The 19,405-nt window shown below is 39.5% G+C and overlaps 1 protein-coding gene across 1 annotated transcript in view; it reads left to right on the top strand.

The window, feature by feature from the left end:
* The window catches only part of ROBO1 (roundabout guidance receptor 1), a 412,086-nt gene that overhangs the window by 383,025 nt on the left and 9,656 nt on the right, over nt 1-19,405 (top strand). Inside the window, exons 26-28 of the mRNA XM_060098621.1 lie at nt 1,182-1,588; nt 4,446-4,598; nt 11,775-12,083. Of these exons, the coding sequence (XP_059954604.1) occupies nt 1,182-1,588; nt 4,446-4,598; nt 11,775-12,083 (869 nt within the window). The remainder of the gene's footprint in view (nt 1-1,181; nt 1,589-4,445; nt 4,599-11,774; nt 12,084-19,405) is intronic.

Genomic DNA, 19,405 nt, shown 5'->3' with positions numbered 1-19,405 from the left:
CATTCTCCAGCCATGGGAATAGCTTATTTCCACAAACCTTGCTTTCCGCTAACGTCCAAACGCTCTCTACCTTCTCAGTCATCTTATATTCACTGTGTGTGATGGTGTTGGAGGGTAGGAGGACTGCTTTTCACTGATGTTCCCCAGCTCTGTGGAGAGATGGTTGAAACCAGTTATTGGTACCTGTGAACTTAAATTGTAGGATACTGCTTTATTTTGGCCTGAACTTTGGCACTTAACTTCCAGAGCATCAAGAAAAACTCCTGTAAGCATTTTGTTAAACAGGTGGAATAATGGTAAAAGCAATATACTTGCAAATAGCTAATAATCTTTATAAGTGAGTAATTTGGAGAAAAACTGCTCTTGGCTCTTAGACCTTTTTAATAGACTAAAATCTAAAGGAAATTGCATCATATGCTCAATGCATAATTTTTTAGTCCTATAAAATTCTACGCTCTATAGTCAAAATGAATGAGTCCGTTTGCTTACGATGGTGGGAGTGGCAATGAAGGAAATGGAAAGGAACATGTTTGTATTTTTATGGAGCGGCCTGTTTCAGGACTGATGTCTGCTGTCTTTGGTCGTAATAAGCTGTCAATAATATTCCATACACTTTAGGACAAATACATAGGTGTCAATTTTGAAATAGGTATTACTTACCCCTGTTTTAACTGAACGTAATCCAAAAGATAAAACGTAAGGAGACTTATAGATAGATGAGTATATTTCTATTAAGCTTGAATCAAAAGGTAGCCCAGCGTGCTTAAAAGTACCTCTGGGGCTTCCCTGGTGGCGCAGTGGTTGAAAGTCCACCTGCCGATGCAGGGGACATGGGTTCGTGCCCTGGTCCGGGAAGATCCCACGTGCCGCAGAGCAGCTGGGCCCGTGATCCATGGCTGCTGGGCCTGCGCATCCGGAGCCTGTGCTCCGCAACGGGAGAGGCCACAACAGTGAGGGGCTCGCGTACCGCAAAAAAAAAAAAAAAAAAAAAAAAGTACCTCTGGTTTTGAGGTACATTTCTTACAACTCAGAATAAAACCTACACATGCTCTGATTTCCCGTTGTTTTTCCTGAACAAATTAGCTCCACAGAAGCACAGACTTGTGAATTTCTTGGTTAATTTATGCTTTTGTGTCCTAAGTAATGACCTAAGCCATACCTGTTTATTCATGTTCCTGCAGACGGCAGCCAGTGAGCCCTCCTCCACCTCCACGGCCGATTTCCCCACCCCATACTTACGGCTACATTTCAGGACCCCTTGTCTCAGATATGGATACGGATGCGCCAGAAGAGGAAGAAGATGAAGCCGACATGGAAGTAGCCAAGATGCAGACCAGAAGGCTTTTGTTACGCGGGCTTGAGCAGACCCCTGCCTCCAGTGTTGGGGACCTGGAGAGCTCTGTCACTGGGTCCATGATCAATGGCTGGGGCTCAGCCTCAGAGGAGGACAACATTTCCAGCGGACGCTCCAGTGTTAGTTCTTCTGACGGCTCCTTTTTCACCGATGCCGATTTTGCCCAGGCGGTGGCAGCAGCAGCAGAGTACGCTGGTCTGAAAGTGGCACGGCGCCAAATGCAGGATGCTGCTGGTAAGTCGTCCGCTTTTCTCCAAGCTGGAAAAGAAAATTCGATGTGCATTTGTCAGTTGCTGATTATCTCCATAATCTTATGTCCTATATGAAATGCAACTATTATTATTATTACTCTCTTTTTTTTGGCTGCCTAAGGAAACCAAGGTCCAAGATGATGCTGTAGCTTGCTTATTCCCTTTTTCATAACAGGCTTGTTAAATCTTCTATTTTATTTTTATTTAATAAATCCTATGTAATGTGAGTGAAGCTACCTGAAAAGTCTTCATTTTTAAGATAGTCTTAGCAAATATATGTACAATTTCTTTTGGAATGTATATGGTCAATTAAATGAGGTTTGTGTTATATGGGTTTTTTTAAGATCTAAAAAGTCACCAAATTAAAATTCATTGAGGTAGTTCTCTCATCCCATTTAATTAGAAAGTGTCCAGGAGAAATAGGTAAATGTCTGGAGGGGACACTCAACCATTAGAAACTGGGCTATTTCTCCTTAACCCCTATTCTCTTCATGCCCTCTCAATTAGAACACTCATTTAATTGAGAAGATATAAAGATGTTTGTAATATACACACATTTTCAAGCATAAGTATGTTCCACACTTAAAGTATACATTGTTAATCTAATAATTTGGAGAGCAAGTTAATCCAAACGCTTATATATTTTTTCCATCTATTTTCCCTTTTCATTGCCAGTAGCCTGTTTTTAATTACTGTATATCCATTCTTATGTTTTAACCCATTTTTACTTATCTCCCACTCCCAACTCTGTTTAGAAAGTAAATCATATGAGAAAGAAAAAAATTTTAATTTAAATCATACATTTATCACATGATTTTCATTTCTGTAGAGTGGAATATGTACATACATACATTCATATACATGTTGAGTGTATGTGTATATTTCTGGTAACCAAGAAAATATGAATAGAATAAAAATAATGTGGTCAACAAGAGAGCTATTTCTGAGAAAGACTATCACAACAAATCAATAATTGCTATTTTGTTGTTTTATTTTTCTTAGTTTAATAACATCACATTGGTAGTTTTCCATGTTCTCTTCAGATATCGGATTGGTCATTGTTTCTTATCAGTGTAGAATATATTCAGAGAAAGTTTAACTCACATCATAAAGTTTTCTTTTCCTATATATTATTTATCAAGAATGTGTTGCAGGAAAAAAAATGTCTAATATCTCTCAAACTATTGTCACAGAATGCATACTTATTTCAGCCAGCCCTATACTTTATGATATTCAACCATATTTCCTTTTTCTCTCCTAGTTGCTTCTGGGTATAATAAAATAAGTATGCAAACATATCTATCGTTCCTAATAAATAAATAACATTTAACTTTATATATAGCTTTTGTTTCTGCTTATTTTTTAATCTTCTGTAAAAAGAAAAATAAGTAAGTGAAATTAAGCATCTCAAACTACTGCTTTCAGATTGCATTAAGCGTGTGTTTCAGTTCATTAAATCAACAAGACATAGAAATAATGTTGAAAATGCATCTGCGAACGACCTTATGCCTCAGGGTCTATGAGCAGTAGATGGCCTTACACAATAGAATGAGTAATGGGTTCAGTTTCAGCCCTAATTCTCTCTTTTCATGGATATGTAACTTTAATTGTAATAGTCTCCATCATAGCTAAAAAGAGTTTGGTTTAATATTTTATTGTATTGTAATTTAGTGGCTCTTCTGGTTTTCATTCGGTTCATAATTATAATGAACTAAACAGGCATTGGACTCTGCTTATTAAAATGTTCTTTTCAGGAAAGAGTGCTGCTTATCATATGACTTGAAGTTAATATGAATGAATAATCCAATCACATTGCTTCTCACTTGGCTGCATTAATGTCTTTTATTTAATATGCTTCTGTTAGCACAGTTGAATGTGTTGATTTTACTATATGTGGCTTCTTCTGTTTATAGCCAAAACACATATTGTCTAGGTCTCTCTGAGGTTTCTTGTAGTACAACAGAAAGTTCTGGATTTGAATCCCTGGAATTTCAAGGAACCAAAATACCAAAGGTCAAGTGTAAGGCCAATAGATCTCCACTGCCATTATGGATTAAATATTTTGTGCTGTTGTAATATGTCTCTGTAAGAAAAAGCCAGAGAATTGGAGAGCACCGCAGTGCACCATGTCTGATTAGCAGATTCATTTATCACCTGTGAATATTGTCCCTCTAAAACCAAATAACCGAAAACAACTACCTATACCATCACCAAAAAACATGAAAGTCTCTGGAGGGGTCACTTTAAATATCCATAACCAGCAAATAAATATCTTGTGAGAGAAAACTGGTGTGAGTAATTTTTGGCAGGTCTAAATATGTGAGCTAGCTTAATTCTGGGCCACCCTAAGAGAAAATACCTGAGAATGTATTAAAATATTAGGAATCTGTCTTCAAAGTATAGCACAAACATATTTAATTAAAATAGGGGATGTATTTTGTACTGTTCATTCTTAGAACATGAATTTCTTAAGGGCTCTGGCTATTCCTTTTGAGAAAGCAACAGGCATTGGATATATTATGTAAAAATTTAATTAACATTTTTGTTTAACCATAACACTTTAGTGAAGGTAGATGCAACGGTCAAAATGCTTTTCTTTAACAAATAGGTATCAGAATAAAAGTACCATGGTTAAAAAAAAGAGCCTGAAAATGCTTTTAGGGTATTTTTTCCAGTGGATAGCTCAAGCAGAATAAGAAGAATCCATTGTTTACTAGAATAGTTTATTTAAGCTTTTTTTTTAATTAGGGATGTTTATAGTTTTAGTGTTTTATTTTGATTATTAGTGTTAAATTAAATTAAACTTTATTGGTGAGTTTGGCTCTGATTTTTTTCCTCAGGCCGCCGACATTTTCATGCATCCCAGTGTCCTAGACCCACAAGTCCTGTTTCCACAGACAGCAACATGAGTGCTGCGGTAGTGCAGAAGGCCAGACCAGCCAAGAAACAAAAACACCAGCCAGGACATCTACGCAGGGAAGCCTACCCAGATGGTAAGTCCATTGAAATGGATGGAAACACCTATGAATCTCTCCTCTTTACCCTGGCTCTCTAGGACTTGAAAATGCATCCACTGACATTAGAAATCACATTAAAAATTCATTGAACAGTAAGCCTCATATTACTTATAGGAATGATCGACTTCCATATCTTGTCAGGCATCTCAAGTCCCTGAAGTTTTCTAGTAAGTAGGTTATTTAAGAAAGTAAAACAATGAATAATACTTTTAATATTCTTAAAAGGTTATTATATAGGCTTAAACAAATAGACATTACTGTAGTTGAAGTAATGGCATAGGGTTAACCTTCATCACATTCGCTGATAACTCTTCCAAAATGTCCTCACTTTTTTTCCTGGGGAATTTTGCATTCAAATAGAAGACGATAAGCTCATTTGAACATAAATTCTAACTATAATGATGATATGAACAGTTAGTCTGTGCCCCAAAAGGCAAATCGAATCATCTTCCTTCATGCCTTCACATACAGTATCCACTCTCACTGAAGAAGTAAGGCTCGTATTCTCCAGGGAGCACAGGAGAATACCACAAACATTGTGATGTTGTCTAGAGAAAGCCTTTAATGAAAGTGCCTCAGGTGGCCCGGCATTTATTAAACTGCCACCTTCTCGTTTTATAAAACAACCCCAAGGGCTTTGTTGGAAATTCATGTAAGATAAATTCTCTCAGACTCACCCATCTTGTCAAGTTTGCTGAATCTGCTAAAGGGTTGGGGGGAGAAGATTATCACAGGCACTGCTCCCCACCTCCTGGTCCTCTCAACCACAACCTGATAGAACCTTCATTACCAGTCAGCAATGTTTCACAAAGGGCATCATTTTCCATTACTGTATGAAAGACCAATGTTATAGATCCTTATCCAAGGTTACAAGGAAGGTTTTCTGAGGCACTTCTCTGATTCCTGCCCCTTGACAGAAAAAATTTAATACAAAGCTCACAGCATGATGAGCACAAGTAATTTTGCAATGAGTGGCTGTCCATGCTATTATCTATACTTTATTCGGAGTATTTTCTCTCACTAGCATCTATCTGATATTAGACTACATTAAATACTGGCATGACACAGCGCACCTGGGCCTCCTGGATCCTGCCCAGGACTCTTTTGTCAGCGAAACTGAGCTGTCAGAATATTATCCGGTTTTGAAGGGTTATTATAGTGGCTTTGTGCACGTTTCCCTCTGTGAAGGGACAAACACTAGATGTAAATCCCCAAACTCTATTGGCAGTTTTACATTTATGGGATCCCTGTAATGGCATTTTACAAGTTTTATAGCTCTTCTATCAGTTTTTATTATCTAGAAGAGAGTGCTCCTAGCAGAAAACTGGTCAAACATCAAACCTTGATGTAAATACATCTAGGTTGAATACATCAGGGAAAAAAATCTAGCCTAAAGGTTTGTGTAGCTCTTTCTACCTCTTATTTATACTTGTTTCGAGGGGCTTCTGGCATTGAGTGATGCTTTTTAAAATGTTTTGAAACTAACACGGTATCGTGAAGCAATTATACTCCAATAAAAAAAATGCTTTAAATAATGTAAACATGCCAGTTAAAGGGCATAGTGTTGCAGTTACAAATTGCACTGTGCTTGAAAATTGTGATCTATATTTATTGCCCCACGTTCTGTAGTACTTATTTCAGTGTGTTTAATAATTAAATATAAATTCTAACTAATCCCTGAATAACAGCTATTAAATTGAATGATGAAGCAACCAAGTTATTTTTAAAGTTAATTTCAGAAATACCAAAGAAATATGTTAAAATATTTGAAAGTGAAAAAGTTAATAAGAAATATTTAAATTTCTAAATGTTCATTTCACAAGTGATTATGTAGAGTAGTCATAATATATACCACAATGTAGAAGCCAGTAATTATTTTCTCTAAGTCACAGAAATAGACAAAATTGAGATACAACTAAAGCTGTTTTTTAAATACTAGCTTTACCTTCCTTTTAGCATTTTGATAACCAACTGTCTTTTAGTTATGTTTACTGTACTAACAAGTCTTGAATTTAATTCTGGATGCTTTCTGATTTGGTAATGAAAAAAATAACAAAGCTATGTGTTATTTGATACATTTCCATAATGCATACTGATGAACCAAAATCATTTAAATGCAGATACTTCTTAATGCACCAAATAAAAGAAATGCACATACTCTTGATAGTAGTGATTATAGCATGGAAACAAACATCATTTTATCAGAAATCATTCTCTCATTTTTTGAAAAAAATATTTACAGTTCATTCATGAAGAAACTCAATTGCAGATACAATTTGTACAGTTATTAAAGAAAGAGAGAGAGGAAAGGGAAAGAAAGAATTTAAAGAGCTGCCAGTTGTGAAAATGAGAATTAAATATATTAGTAAGACCTGGAGGGTTCTTTCATTTTTGCTTTTTATGATTAAAATACATCAACTATGATGGATGAGTTTGATTATTGTCAATAGACTTCTTATATGAGCTATTTTCAGTCTATGGTATGTCAGTAGAGTGTGCAGCATCTTTACTTTGTAAATTTTGTTCAAATTATCAGTTTCCTTTGCAGAATTTTTGTAAATTCTATAAGGAGAAATAAAGAGTGGCTGGGTCTGAACTGATAAAGAGTAATTTGTGATGATCCTTGTCAGTCAGCTCTGATTAGTTTTCTAGGGCTGTCCTAACAAAGTACCAGAAACTAGGTGACTTAAACAACAGAAATTTATTTCCTCACAGTCCTGGAGGCTGAAAGTCCAAGATCATGGTGTAGGCAGTGTTGGTTTCTTCTGAAGCCTCTCTTCTTGGCTTGTAGGTGACCACCTTCTCCCTGTGTCTTCACTTGGTCTTCCCTCAGTGAATGTATGTGCCCTCTTCTTATAAGGACACCAGTCAGGTTAGATTAGGGCCTACGCTAAAGACCTCATTTTAATTTAATTACCTCTTTAAAGACCCTGTCATCAAATACAAGTCACATTCTGAGGCACTGGGGATGAGGACTTCAACATATGAATTTCGGAGGGGACACAATTCAGCCCATAACAGCCCACAAGCCCCTAATCCATGGCACTGTGCCATACCTTGTTTGCAGGTAAATGCTGGGTCTCATAAACACTCAGTTTATGTACTCATTGCAAAGCAGAAGGCTGCATGCTATTGACACACTGACAGGCAGACTCCAACTCTTTATTTATTTCATATTTGCCGCTTCCAAGTTTAACCCAGATGAAGGGTAGGATTAAAATATATGAATATTTATCAGTCAGACTTTTATTGAGTTAAAGCCAAGCATAAGTGCATTTCTAGGACCTTCTAATTGATTCTTTCCATCGCTTTTCAACCCCTTCTGAAGCATTTACATACTTGATTTAAAAACCAAATCTACATTATTTCTCCAGCTCTACTTTTCATAAATTATAAATTCACCACCCTCTTTGGAATGATGCTGTTTTGACTTGATATATCATTAATTACAAGGTCTGGGAATTTAAGTAGTTAAGTAAATAGAGTGCTGGATCTCCATAGTGAGTTAATGCCGGCAGAATTGTCTCCATGTGTATGTTCTTATGTATTACTTTACATACATTATATTGGTATTTAGACAGTCTTGTATAAAGAATGGTGTTTATATGATTGTATAAAGAAAGAGTCTATACATATATATGAGTTCCATAATCCCATTTGTTAAACCCAATTTTAGCTATTAGGAGTATGAATTGGATGAAAGTACTATTTATCACTTTATGAAATATAGAATTGTTTATATTATGATAATCCCTGATTTGACTCAGGGATTTTACAATACCTAAAAAAGAATTTATTTGGTCATCTGTTTATATTAAGAAATTACACCCACCAGCATTCCCCTCTGTCACTTATATACAGTGGCAATTATATGCAGGAAGTTAGAACTCGTAAAATTATCATTGGATTCTCTTCTCTTTTTCTACCTGTATTATAGATACAGGTATATCTATATACCTATATAGAGCATCCAGTAATAGATTTTGTCTCGAGAGTTATAGATTCCCAAGGCTTTTTGTGATCTTATGATAGTGGTAATCATCAGCTTTGCAATCCAATAAGCCCAGACATTTTACGATTTGATGATAGTGGCAGTCATCAGCTTCCTGATAAGCTGTGTTTGCAATCAGTTTGAGTTTGTAGCAAGCAGATAGTGCAGAAATGAGCCTGCAGTCACATTCGCTCTGCTTCCAGCTATGTTCTGAATTAGGCTTTTCTCCTCCTCCCATTGTCAGTCCCAGGCTCAGTCTGAACTTAGAACAGCTCAGCCTTGGGTCTCTTGGCTTTAAGCCACTCACTACAATCTGTCTTCTAACTCTTTGGTTATTCTTAATAAACAAGCAGCAGATGAGGGAGAATATCATGATAGTACTTTTTTTAAAGTGTTGTTTTAAAAAAAATTGTTAAAGTAGTAAAGGAGGAAAATCAACATTAGTGACGATGGCAATTTACGTTGTAAGACAAAAAAATCTTTTGATTTTCCCAGATTCTTGGGGAAATTAATGCTATGGACTGTACTTTGGCCCCCATTTTATATAAAAAGTATTGAGGCCGTTTACATGAAAAGGAGAACTAACAACAGCAACAAAATGCAAGTTACAGTCTGACCAGTTTTTTTTTTTTTTTTCTTTTTGCGGTATGCGGGCCCCTCACTGCTGTGGCCTCTCCCGTTGCAGAGCACAGGCTCCGGATGCGCAGGCCCAGCAGCCATGGCTCACGGGCCCAGCCGCTCCGCGGCATATGGGATCCTCCCAGACCGGGGCACGAACCCGTATCCCCTGCATCGGCAGGCGGACTCTCAACCACTGCGCCACCAGGGAGGCCCTGACCAGTTTTAATAATGGAGTCCTAAGTAAAACAGCTGATACTAAGATGGTACCTCAAGCTTTCTGCTTTCAAAAACCAATACAACAAATTCTAATGCCTTAGTTATATAGCACATAAGATCAAAAGAAAATTAGTTTTTAAAAAAATTCATATCTACTTAAGGAACAAAAGAAAAGGATTAATTGTTTTTTTAAAAAAATACAAGAATGAGAAATATTAGATTAAAACTGATGCTTCCTAGAACGCTTAATTTGCTATTATATTAAGAATTTTCAAGGCACAATTTTAATATTCAAGAGTTTATTATGCTGGTATATGTAAATGATAGTCAGTGGACCATTGCTAATAATAGTAAACTATCTGGAAATAACCTAAATATTCCCCTGTAGGGATTGATATGAATAATGATATATTCATAAAACAGAACATTATATAAACTTTTCATAAAAAGAGGTAACTATATGTACACATATGAAAATATATACAACTACACAGGTGAAGTAGTTTCTTATGTTACTAAGAAAGAAAGACTGTCACATTCTGATGGGCAGACAGCCACTCTACACAATCCCAGATGTGGCCATTTTACATAGTTCCTAATGTGAATGGTGTTCCCTGGAGTTTTGCAACTTGGCAGCCCTGCTTTAGATGCATAAATAATTTCTGGAATGATCTATAAAAACCTATTCAAACTGATTACCTCTACATCAATACTGAGGATTTGAAATGAAGGTGGGGAGGTATAAAGGATTGTATTTCCTAGTCTTTATGTAATTTTGAATTTTTACCATGTGAGTGTATATTTTTTGTGGAAAATCTTAATGTTAAGTTCGTAATAACTAAGCATTTAATACATAGTCTGTACATGTTTTAGTTGACTTATTCTATCACATAGACATTTCTCTACAAATATGGAAACACTACCATTTCTAAAGTCATGACAGAAAAACTACACTGATAATTCCCAAATCTCTATGTCTCTGGTTTTGACCTCCCTTGAAATTCAGATTTTATGTACAACAACCTGCTAGACATCTCTACCTGGATACTTCAAAAACTCCTCCTATTTACTTTTCTAGAATGGAACTCACGTTCTTCCTTTGCAAACCATCTCTTCCTCACCCCTATATTCCTCATCTTCAGAGATGTTTCTCTCGTTCATCTAGTCAACTATGGCAAAAATCCTAAAAGTTATCTAATGGTTAGTCTTCCCCTACTATATTCCATTGATCATTACATAATACTGATTTTTCTTCCTTTTACTTTCTCAAACATATCTACTCTCCATCTGAACAGGCGCCAATACAATTCTATCTCCTACCATTACTTACTGAGCTATTAAAATAACTTCTTGGCCTCCTGGATTCAAGACTTTCCTTTTAATCCATCCTCCAGACTACACCAGAACAGCCTAAAACGAGAAGCTATTCATATTCTTCAACTAACTTTCCAGCTATTACTAGGTTATTTATTTCTTTTCCCTGGAGTATGTACATAGGAGTCATTTTTAAAAAATAACACCACTTAAAGGAAATGAATTTTCTAGATATCAAATTTTATGCTTACTTTTATCTTTAAGTATGTCTATAATAGAAGTTGAATTATATATACTATCCAATTATATGTAACATATTAATATATAATTATAGATATAGATTAAATTAATTTATATTTATACTAGTGATCATCTTGTTTAAAATCTGTGGGTGCATATACAAAGTGGAGAGATCCCATCAGTGAATGGTAGATTGTGAACATGTGATAGAATGAAATAGTAGTATAAACAACACTGAACCAAAAGTAAGAATTTGGGGGCATTAGTCCTGGTTCTGATCATATTTACCTTTAAGATTGGAAAATAACTTAAGATCTATGTGTTTGAGTTTCCCTATCTATAAAAGGAGAAAGGATTCAGGGTGGATTAGGGATGGCAAATAGGTCTCAACTCAAGTGCCAGCCTCAGTCAATTTGAAGTGATTGCCTCAAGTGTAAGTGTATCCATGTAGAATCAGCAACATTACACTGAAATCAATTAGGAAAATCTGCCGTGTTTGCAGTAGAGAAAGTTATGGCATACATACCCATGGTAGCCATCCCAAGACCAGATAACCTCTAAGTCCCAGCTCTATGATTCAATATTCCTGTGCTAGATAAAAATGAGAGTACATTAAAATTGTTGGTCATCTTACTCCTTGGTTGCCTTCAGTTGTTCCAGTTCATTTAAGATATATTATCTCACAGTTGAATGGGACTCTTATGGCAATGCTTATGTTGACAATTTTATAAGTGGCAAACTTTTACAGTATTTTAAATATTTCTTTTTAGATCTTCCACCTCCTCCTGTGCCACCTCCTGCTATAAAGTCACCCACTGCCCAATCCAAGGCACAGCTGGAGGTACGACCTGTAATGGTGCCAAAACTCCCTTCCATAGAAGCAAGAACAGACAGATCATCAGAGAGAAAAGGAGGCAGTTACAAGGGGAGAGAAGTATTGGATGGAAGACAAGTTGCTGAAATGCGACCAAATCCAGGTGACCCCAGAGAAGCACAGGAACAACAAAATGATGGGAAAGGACGAGGAAACAAGGCAGCAAAACGAGACCTTCCACCAGCAAAGACTCATCTCATCCAAGGTACTGATTTAGTCAAGCAGCCAATAAATACAGATTGAACATGTTTGCATGGTACTCTGCTAGGTTCTTTAGGATCCTGTGCAAAGGGTGAGATTTAGAAATTTGCTCCCTGTTGGAGGAGACAGGCATGCTCCCAGATAATTTGAATACAGTTAATTCTAATACATGACATATGCAAGTCTTCCTTGGAGAGGTGCCAACTGAGTTGAATTTTAAAGGAAAACATAATTTCCACAAGTTAAACAGGGAGAAGGGGATATCTGGCAAAGGAAATAAGTGGTGAAAAAATATGAAAGTGGGAAAATGAATGTTTGGTGAATACTTATTTACAGTTTGGCTGGAGAATTAGATACTTGGGGCCAGGGACAAATGGTAAAAGATAAAACTTGAAAGGTGGTTTAGCCTGACTGGGAAGGCAGGGAATACTATTCTGAAGAGTCTGGGATTTATGATATGGGCAGTGGTGAGCCAGCCAAAAATCTGATCAAGAAATTACATAATCAGATTTGTGTTTTAAAAAAATAACTGACAACACTCTACAGTGAAGGAAGAGTCGGGAATTGGGTAGCTGAAAGTATCAGAACGTTGCAAAATAATCTAGGTATAAAATATGAGGGCACTGAATTAAAACAGTTATGCAAATTAAAAGGAGAAACAAGCTACATAGGCATTTCAGAGGTAGACCTTATAGGACTTGGTGACTAATTGAATGTAAAAAAGTGAAATGAACTAATGGAGTAAAAGAAAAGTTACTCAGATGTTAACTAGACGGCCCTCTATGACTAGTGGAACATAATTGTATTAATAATGTAAAGAAGAAAGGGGAAAAGGATAAAAGTCTTGTGGAAAATAACTTCAGTTATGAATGGATTAAGGTACCGACAAGAACACAGATATGAAGAAAATCAATAAGAACTTAGAGAACTAAGTTTAAAGATCAGGAGAAAGGTTGTAGGTAGAGAGTGGATTTTAGAACCAGCAACACAGAGGTGAAAATTGTTGGAACTACAAAAGCTAAATTATCAGCAGGGATACAGTAGATAATGTTTAACAATCAGTTCTCTGGAAAGAAAACAAAACAAACCTCCAGTTTGTAGCCATTTGCTTACTTCTGTTGTGTAATTACTCCCAAAATGGCTAGTTTCAAGCTACTAATATGAAATCAGTGTGTGTGGAGTTGGGAGGGGATGTGTACAGTGAGCTCTTACGAGAACACTTGAGCTCTCTCCAACACACCACAGTCAGAGATGATTGTATTTAAAGGTTACCCATGGGAGAGGGAAAGGGGGAGGGGCAGGATAGGGATGGGGAATAAAGGGGTACAACTACTATGTATAAAATAAATATGCTACAAGAATATATTGTACAGCACAGAGAATATAGCCATTACTTTAAGTAGAGCCTAATCTATAAAAATATTGAATCACTCCATTGTACACCTGAAACTAATATAATGTTATAAATCAACTACACTTCAATAAAAATACATACATACATACATACATACATGTTCGGGAGAGGGACATTCTACATAGAAACTGAGGTGGATCCACCCAGTGATATAAAATAATCAAGCTATCCAAGCTAGAAAGAATAGTATCCTAGAAAGAATGGAGATAGAAATGTTAAGATAGGAAGGAATATAAAATGCCACAGAAGTGAAAGGTGGGTGTGAATGGGGGTGCGGGGTGAGAGAATGGGTGGAGGACACACAGATTTTACAAAATGTTTTTTGTGGGTGGTATTTAAAAGAACTGTTTTCAGTGGAGTAGTCAGAATAGAATCCTGCCTATAGGGGGCTGGAAAGTGAATGGAAGTTGTGGAAGGGGGGTGATGAGTATGGGCTCTTTGCAGAAGGTTGGGAAGGAGAAGAGAGGTCTAGGTAGGGTTTGACAGGAAGGCAGAATCTGTGAAAATGTTTTAGGATAGTGTATTTGCACATTATTACAGAATAAGGAGAAGAAACTATTTAGGCAGAAGAGATACGAGAAAAGGAAGGTGATTGATGAAGGAATCAGGAAAGAATGAAGGGGAAATGAATCTTAGAAGGCTGTAAGTGCACTTTAACTACAACTGTATTTTCAAAGCTGTACTTTGGTAAGATTAGACATCAATCTATTGTTCTATTTACTACGGGCATCTGGTCATTAGCAGCTTCCTTTCAATATGGAAGACAGTTTCATTTTGTTCTGTGACAGAAGCCTGAATCCCTCATCCAGGCATGGACTCAGCCGTGAAGTGATGGTAACGCTGTGCATTCCTATGTGACCGCAGAGTACTTGGTGACATCACCACAATCTGAAGTTTGAAAAACTTTGCTTATTTTTATCAGTTAAGCCAAGGTGATCTGAACTTTGAACTTTGTGTGATTATACTCCAAGTAGTGATTCATAAATTATGAAATTTATGTCTGGCCTGAAAGTGCAGAGCAATTGTCTGCTCACAGGCAACCTTCCTCCAAAGTAAGCTCAATTCTTCAGGAGAAAATTTCACAACTCAGAAAGATCTTGGTGTATGCAGAATTAGAACAAAGAGATGAAATTATTTTTACGTGTCTTTTAAAGATCATTTCTGTGCATTGCTATAATTTTAACCTTCATAATGCAGTTTACATTATTTATAATAAAAGAGGCTCCCTGATTTACATGTGTAACAAATGGTTATTTTTAATTAAGGAGAGTGGTCTTCTAGACTTCAAGGTCTGATATTTTTGCTGACATTTATCTCAGTTAGTTCAATTTATTTCTATATATATCAAACATCTACTGTGTTATTAAGCATTGTACTAGTTCTGAGATTTATGTGGAAACATGAACCTTGACCTCAAGGAGCTTATAGTCAGAGAGGGAGACAGGTAATCTATAGATTCACAGGTACACTCATTTTTTTTTTAACATCCTTATTGGAGTATAATTGCTTTACAATGTTGTGTTAGTTTCTGTTTTATAACAAAGTGAATCAGCTATACGTATACATATATCCCCATGTCTCCTCCCTCTTGCGTCTCCCTCCCACCCTCCCTATCCCACCCTTCTAGGTGGACACAAAGCACCGAGCTGATCTCCCTGTGCCATGCAGCTGCTTCCCACTAGCTATCTATTTTACATTGGTAGTGTACATATGTGCATGCCACTCTCTCACTTCATCCCAGCTTACCCTTCCCCCTCCCTGTGTCCTCAAGTCCATTCTCTGCATCTGCGTCTTTATTTCTGTCCTGCCCCTAGGTTCTTCAAAACCATTTTTTTTTTTAGATTCCATATATATGTGTTAGCATACAGTGTTTGTTTTTCTCTTTCTGACTTACTTCACTCTGTATGACAGTCTCTAGTCCATCCACCTCAGTACAAATAACTAAATTTCGTTCTTTTTTATGGCTGAGTAATATTCCATTGTATATATTTGCCAGATCTTCTTTATCCAGTCATCTGTCGATGGACACTTAGGTTGCTTCCATGGCCTGGCTATTGTAAATAGAGCTGCAATGAACATTGTGGTACATGACTCTTTTTGAATTATGGTTTTCTCAGGGTATATGCCCAGTTAATGTTTATGGTGCTATGATACTTGAGAGTCCAGAGAAGAGAAAATTAGCCCAGTCTTGTGGGAGATGGAATATAAAGAAAGACTTCTTGATCTTTCCTGGTGGAAATGACCCATAAGCTGAATGTCCAGGATGGATGGAATTTAGCTTAAGTAAGAAGAGTGGATAGATTGTTCTGGCAGAGAAAGTCAGCATGAAAAGTTGAGGTACATTGAGGAGGCTATAAGAAATTCACTATTACTAGACATTAAACGTGGTAAAGTGGTAAAAATGAAGCTCTTGCGGTAAACGTAAGCTTAAATCAGAGAGAGCCTGTAGTTACTATAAAAGGAAGGTGGCTGAGTGAAGCCAGTTTAGAGGGAAATAACTTAAGAAGCAGAGACCTGTTAGAAGATATTTTCAACCCCCAGAAGAGATGTAGAGAATATAAACCAAGCTGTGGGAGCAGGGATGAGTGAGTGGGAAAATTCAAGAAACTTCTTAGAGTTAAAATCATCCTTACATGTTATATAGTTGAATATGTGGAAAAGATACATTTTAAGGGTTATGGGAAGGTTTGTTGGAAGAAAGGGAAGATCCTGAAATAATTCCAGTTTTCTGTCTTAGGTATCTTTTTTTTTTTTTTTCTTTTGCGGTACGCAGGCCTCTCACTGCTGTGGCCTCTCCCATTGCGGAGCACAGGCTCCAGATGTGCAGGCTCAGTGGCCATGGCTCACAGGCCCAGCCGCTCCGTGGCATGTGGGATCCTCCCAGACCGGGGCATGAGCCCGTGTCCCCTGCATCGGCAGGCGGACTCCCAACCACTGTGCTACCAGGGAAGCCCCTGTCTTAGGTATCTTAATGATGAGTAATATGTCATTAGCTATATTAGAGAATACAGAAAGGGAAGAAATCTCAGAGAAGTGGACACGATGAAGTCAATCTTCAACATGTGGAGTCTGAGGGACCCTCAAGAGGGAAGTGTTCAACCAGGCAGAGTTCAGGAAATATAAATTAATAACTCATCATGCCCGGAGGAAGATGGCGGAAGAGTAAGACGCGGAGATCACCTTCCTCCCCACAGATACATCAGAAATTCATCTACACGTGGAACAACTCCTACAGAACACCTACTGAACGCCGACAGAAGACCTCAGACCCCCTAAAAGGCAAGAAACTCCCCACATACCTGGGTAGGGCAAAAGAAAAAAAAAGAATAAACAGAGACAATAGGATAGGGACGGGACCGGCACCAGTGGGAGGGAGCCGTGAAGGAGGGAAGGTTTCTACACACTGCAAGCCCCTTCGCGGGCGGAGACTGCAGGTGGCGGAGGGGGAAAGCTTCGGAGTAGCGGAGGAGAGCACAGCAACAGGGGTGTGGAGGGCAAAGCGGAGAGATTCCGGCACAGAGGATCGGTGCCCTCAGGCACACACCAGCCCGAGAGGCTTGTCTGCTCTGCCGCCGTGGCGGGCGGGGCTGGGAGCTGAGGCTTGGGTATCGGCTTTCAGTCGGAGCGCAGGGAGAGGACTGGGGCTGGCGGCAGGAAGAGAGCCTGAAGGGGTTAGTGCACCACGGCTAGCCCGGAGGGAGTCCAGGGAAAGGGTCTGGAGTTGCTGAAGAGGCAAGAGTCTTTTTTCACTTTCACTTTCGTTTCCTGGTGTGCGAGAAGAGGGCATTAAAAGGGCTGCTTAGGGAAGCGCCGGAGACAGGCGCGAGCCGCGGGTAAGGCGTGGACCTCGGAGACGGGCGTGGGCCGCCGCCGCCCACCGTCCGCCGCCGCCCGCCGCCGCCGCGGCCCGCCGCCGCCGCGGCCCGCCGCCGCCGCCGCCGCCGCCGCCGCCGCCGCCGCCGCCGCCGCCGCCGCCGCCGCGGCCCGCCGCCGCCGCCGCCCCCGCGGCCCGCCACCGCCGCCGCCTGCCGCCGCCCGCCGCCGCCGCAGCCGCGGGGCCTGTGTGCGAGCGCGGGTCACTGTCCGCCCCGCCTTCCGGGGGACCTGTGCACCCCGCCACTGCCGGGGTCCCGAGACCCGGGGACGGCTTTCCCGGGAAAGCGCACGGAGCGCCACGGGCTGCTGCAACGTCACGCCGGCCTCTGCCGCCGCAGGCCCGCCCCACACTGCGCGCCCCTCCCTTCCCTCTGCATGAGTGAGCCAGAGCCCCCGAATCAGCGGCTCCTTTAAACCCGTCCTGTCTGATAGAAGAACGGACGCCCTCCGGCGACCTACGCACAGAGGCGGGGCCAGGTCCAAGGCTGAGACCCGGGAGCTGTGAGAGCAGAGTCAGGGAAATCTCTCTGTGCAGCCTCGGAGGCAGCGGATTAAAGCTCCACGGTCCATTTGATGTGCCCTGCGTCTGTGGAGTGCATGAATGGACAGCGAATCATCCCAAATTGAGGAAGTGGACTTTGAGGACAAGATTTAAGACTTTCCCCCCTTTTCCTCTTTTTACAACGAATTATCCCAAAGTAAGGAGGTGGACTTAGAGAGCAAGATTTCAGACTTCTTGCCCTTATCCTCTTTTTACAACGAATTATCCCAAATTGAGGAGGTGGGCTTGGAGAGCAAGATTTTTGATTTTTCCCCCTGCTCTCTTTTTGTGAATGTGTATGTGTAATCTTCTGTGTAAGATTCTCTCTGTATAGCTTTGCTTCCACCATATGTCCCAGGGTTCTATCGGTCCGTTTTTTTGTTTGTTTGTTTTTGTTTTTTGTTTTTTTTTTCAATAATTACTTTCTAATTTTAATAACGCTACTATATTTCATACTTTATTCTATTTTACTTTACCTGCTCTTTCTTTTTTTCCTACCTTCCCTTCCTCCCTCCCTCCCTCTGCTCTTCCTTTCCTTCTTTTTCTTTCCTCCCTCCCTCCCACCCTTCTTCTTTCCACTTTCTTTTTCTTTCCTTCCTCCCTCCCTCCCTCCTGTCTTTCTTTCTTTCTTTCCTTCCTCCCTCCCTCCCTGCCTTCTTCCATTCACTCTTCCTTTTGCTTTCATTGCTCCCTCCCTCCCTCCTTTCTTTCCTTCTTTCTTTCCATCCTTCCTCACTCGCTCCCTCCTTTCTTTCTTCCTTCCTTCCTTCCTTTCTTCCCTTCTTCCTTTCTTTCCCTCTCTCTTTCTTTCTTCTACTAATTCTTTCTTTCTGCTTTTTCTCCGTGTTATTCTGAGCTGGGTGGATGAAAGGCTCTTGGTGCTGCAGCCAGGAGCCAGTGCTGTGCCTCTGAAGTGGGAGAGCCAACTTCAGGACACGGGTCCACAAGAGACCTCCCAGCTCCACATAATATCAAGCAGCGAAAATCTCCCAGAGATCTCCATCCCAACACCAGCACCCAGCTTCAGTCAACGACCAGCAAGCTACAGTGCTGGTCACCCTATGCCAAGCAACTAGCAAGGCAGGAACACAACCCCACCCATTAGCAGAGAAGCTACCTAAAAACATAATAAGGCCATAGGCACCCCAAAACACACCACCAGACGTGGACCTGTCCACCAGAAAGACAAGATCGAGCCTCAACCACCAGAACACAGGCATTAGTCCCCCCCACCAGGAAGCCTATACAACCTACTGAAACAACCTTAGCCACTGGGGTCAGACACGAAAAACAACGGGAACTACGAATCTGCAGCCTGCAAAAAGGAGACCCCAAACACAGTAACATAAGCAAAATGAGAAGACAGAAAAACACACAGCAGGTGAAGGAGCAAGATAAAAACCTACCAGATCTAACAAATGAAGAGGTAATAGGCAGTCTACCTGAAAAAGAATTCAGAATAATGATGGTAAAGATGATCCAAAATCTTGGAAAT

This window comes from Mesoplodon densirostris, chromosome 5 (genome assembly GCF_025265405.1).
Source record: "Mesoplodon densirostris isolate mMesDen1 chromosome 5, mMesDen1 primary haplotype, whole genome shotgun sequence".
NCBI classification, from domain to species: domain Eukaryota; kingdom Metazoa; phylum Chordata; class Mammalia; order Artiodactyla; family Ziphiidae; genus Mesoplodon; species Mesoplodon densirostris.
This window is presented reverse-complemented; position numbering and strand designations above follow the sequence as displayed.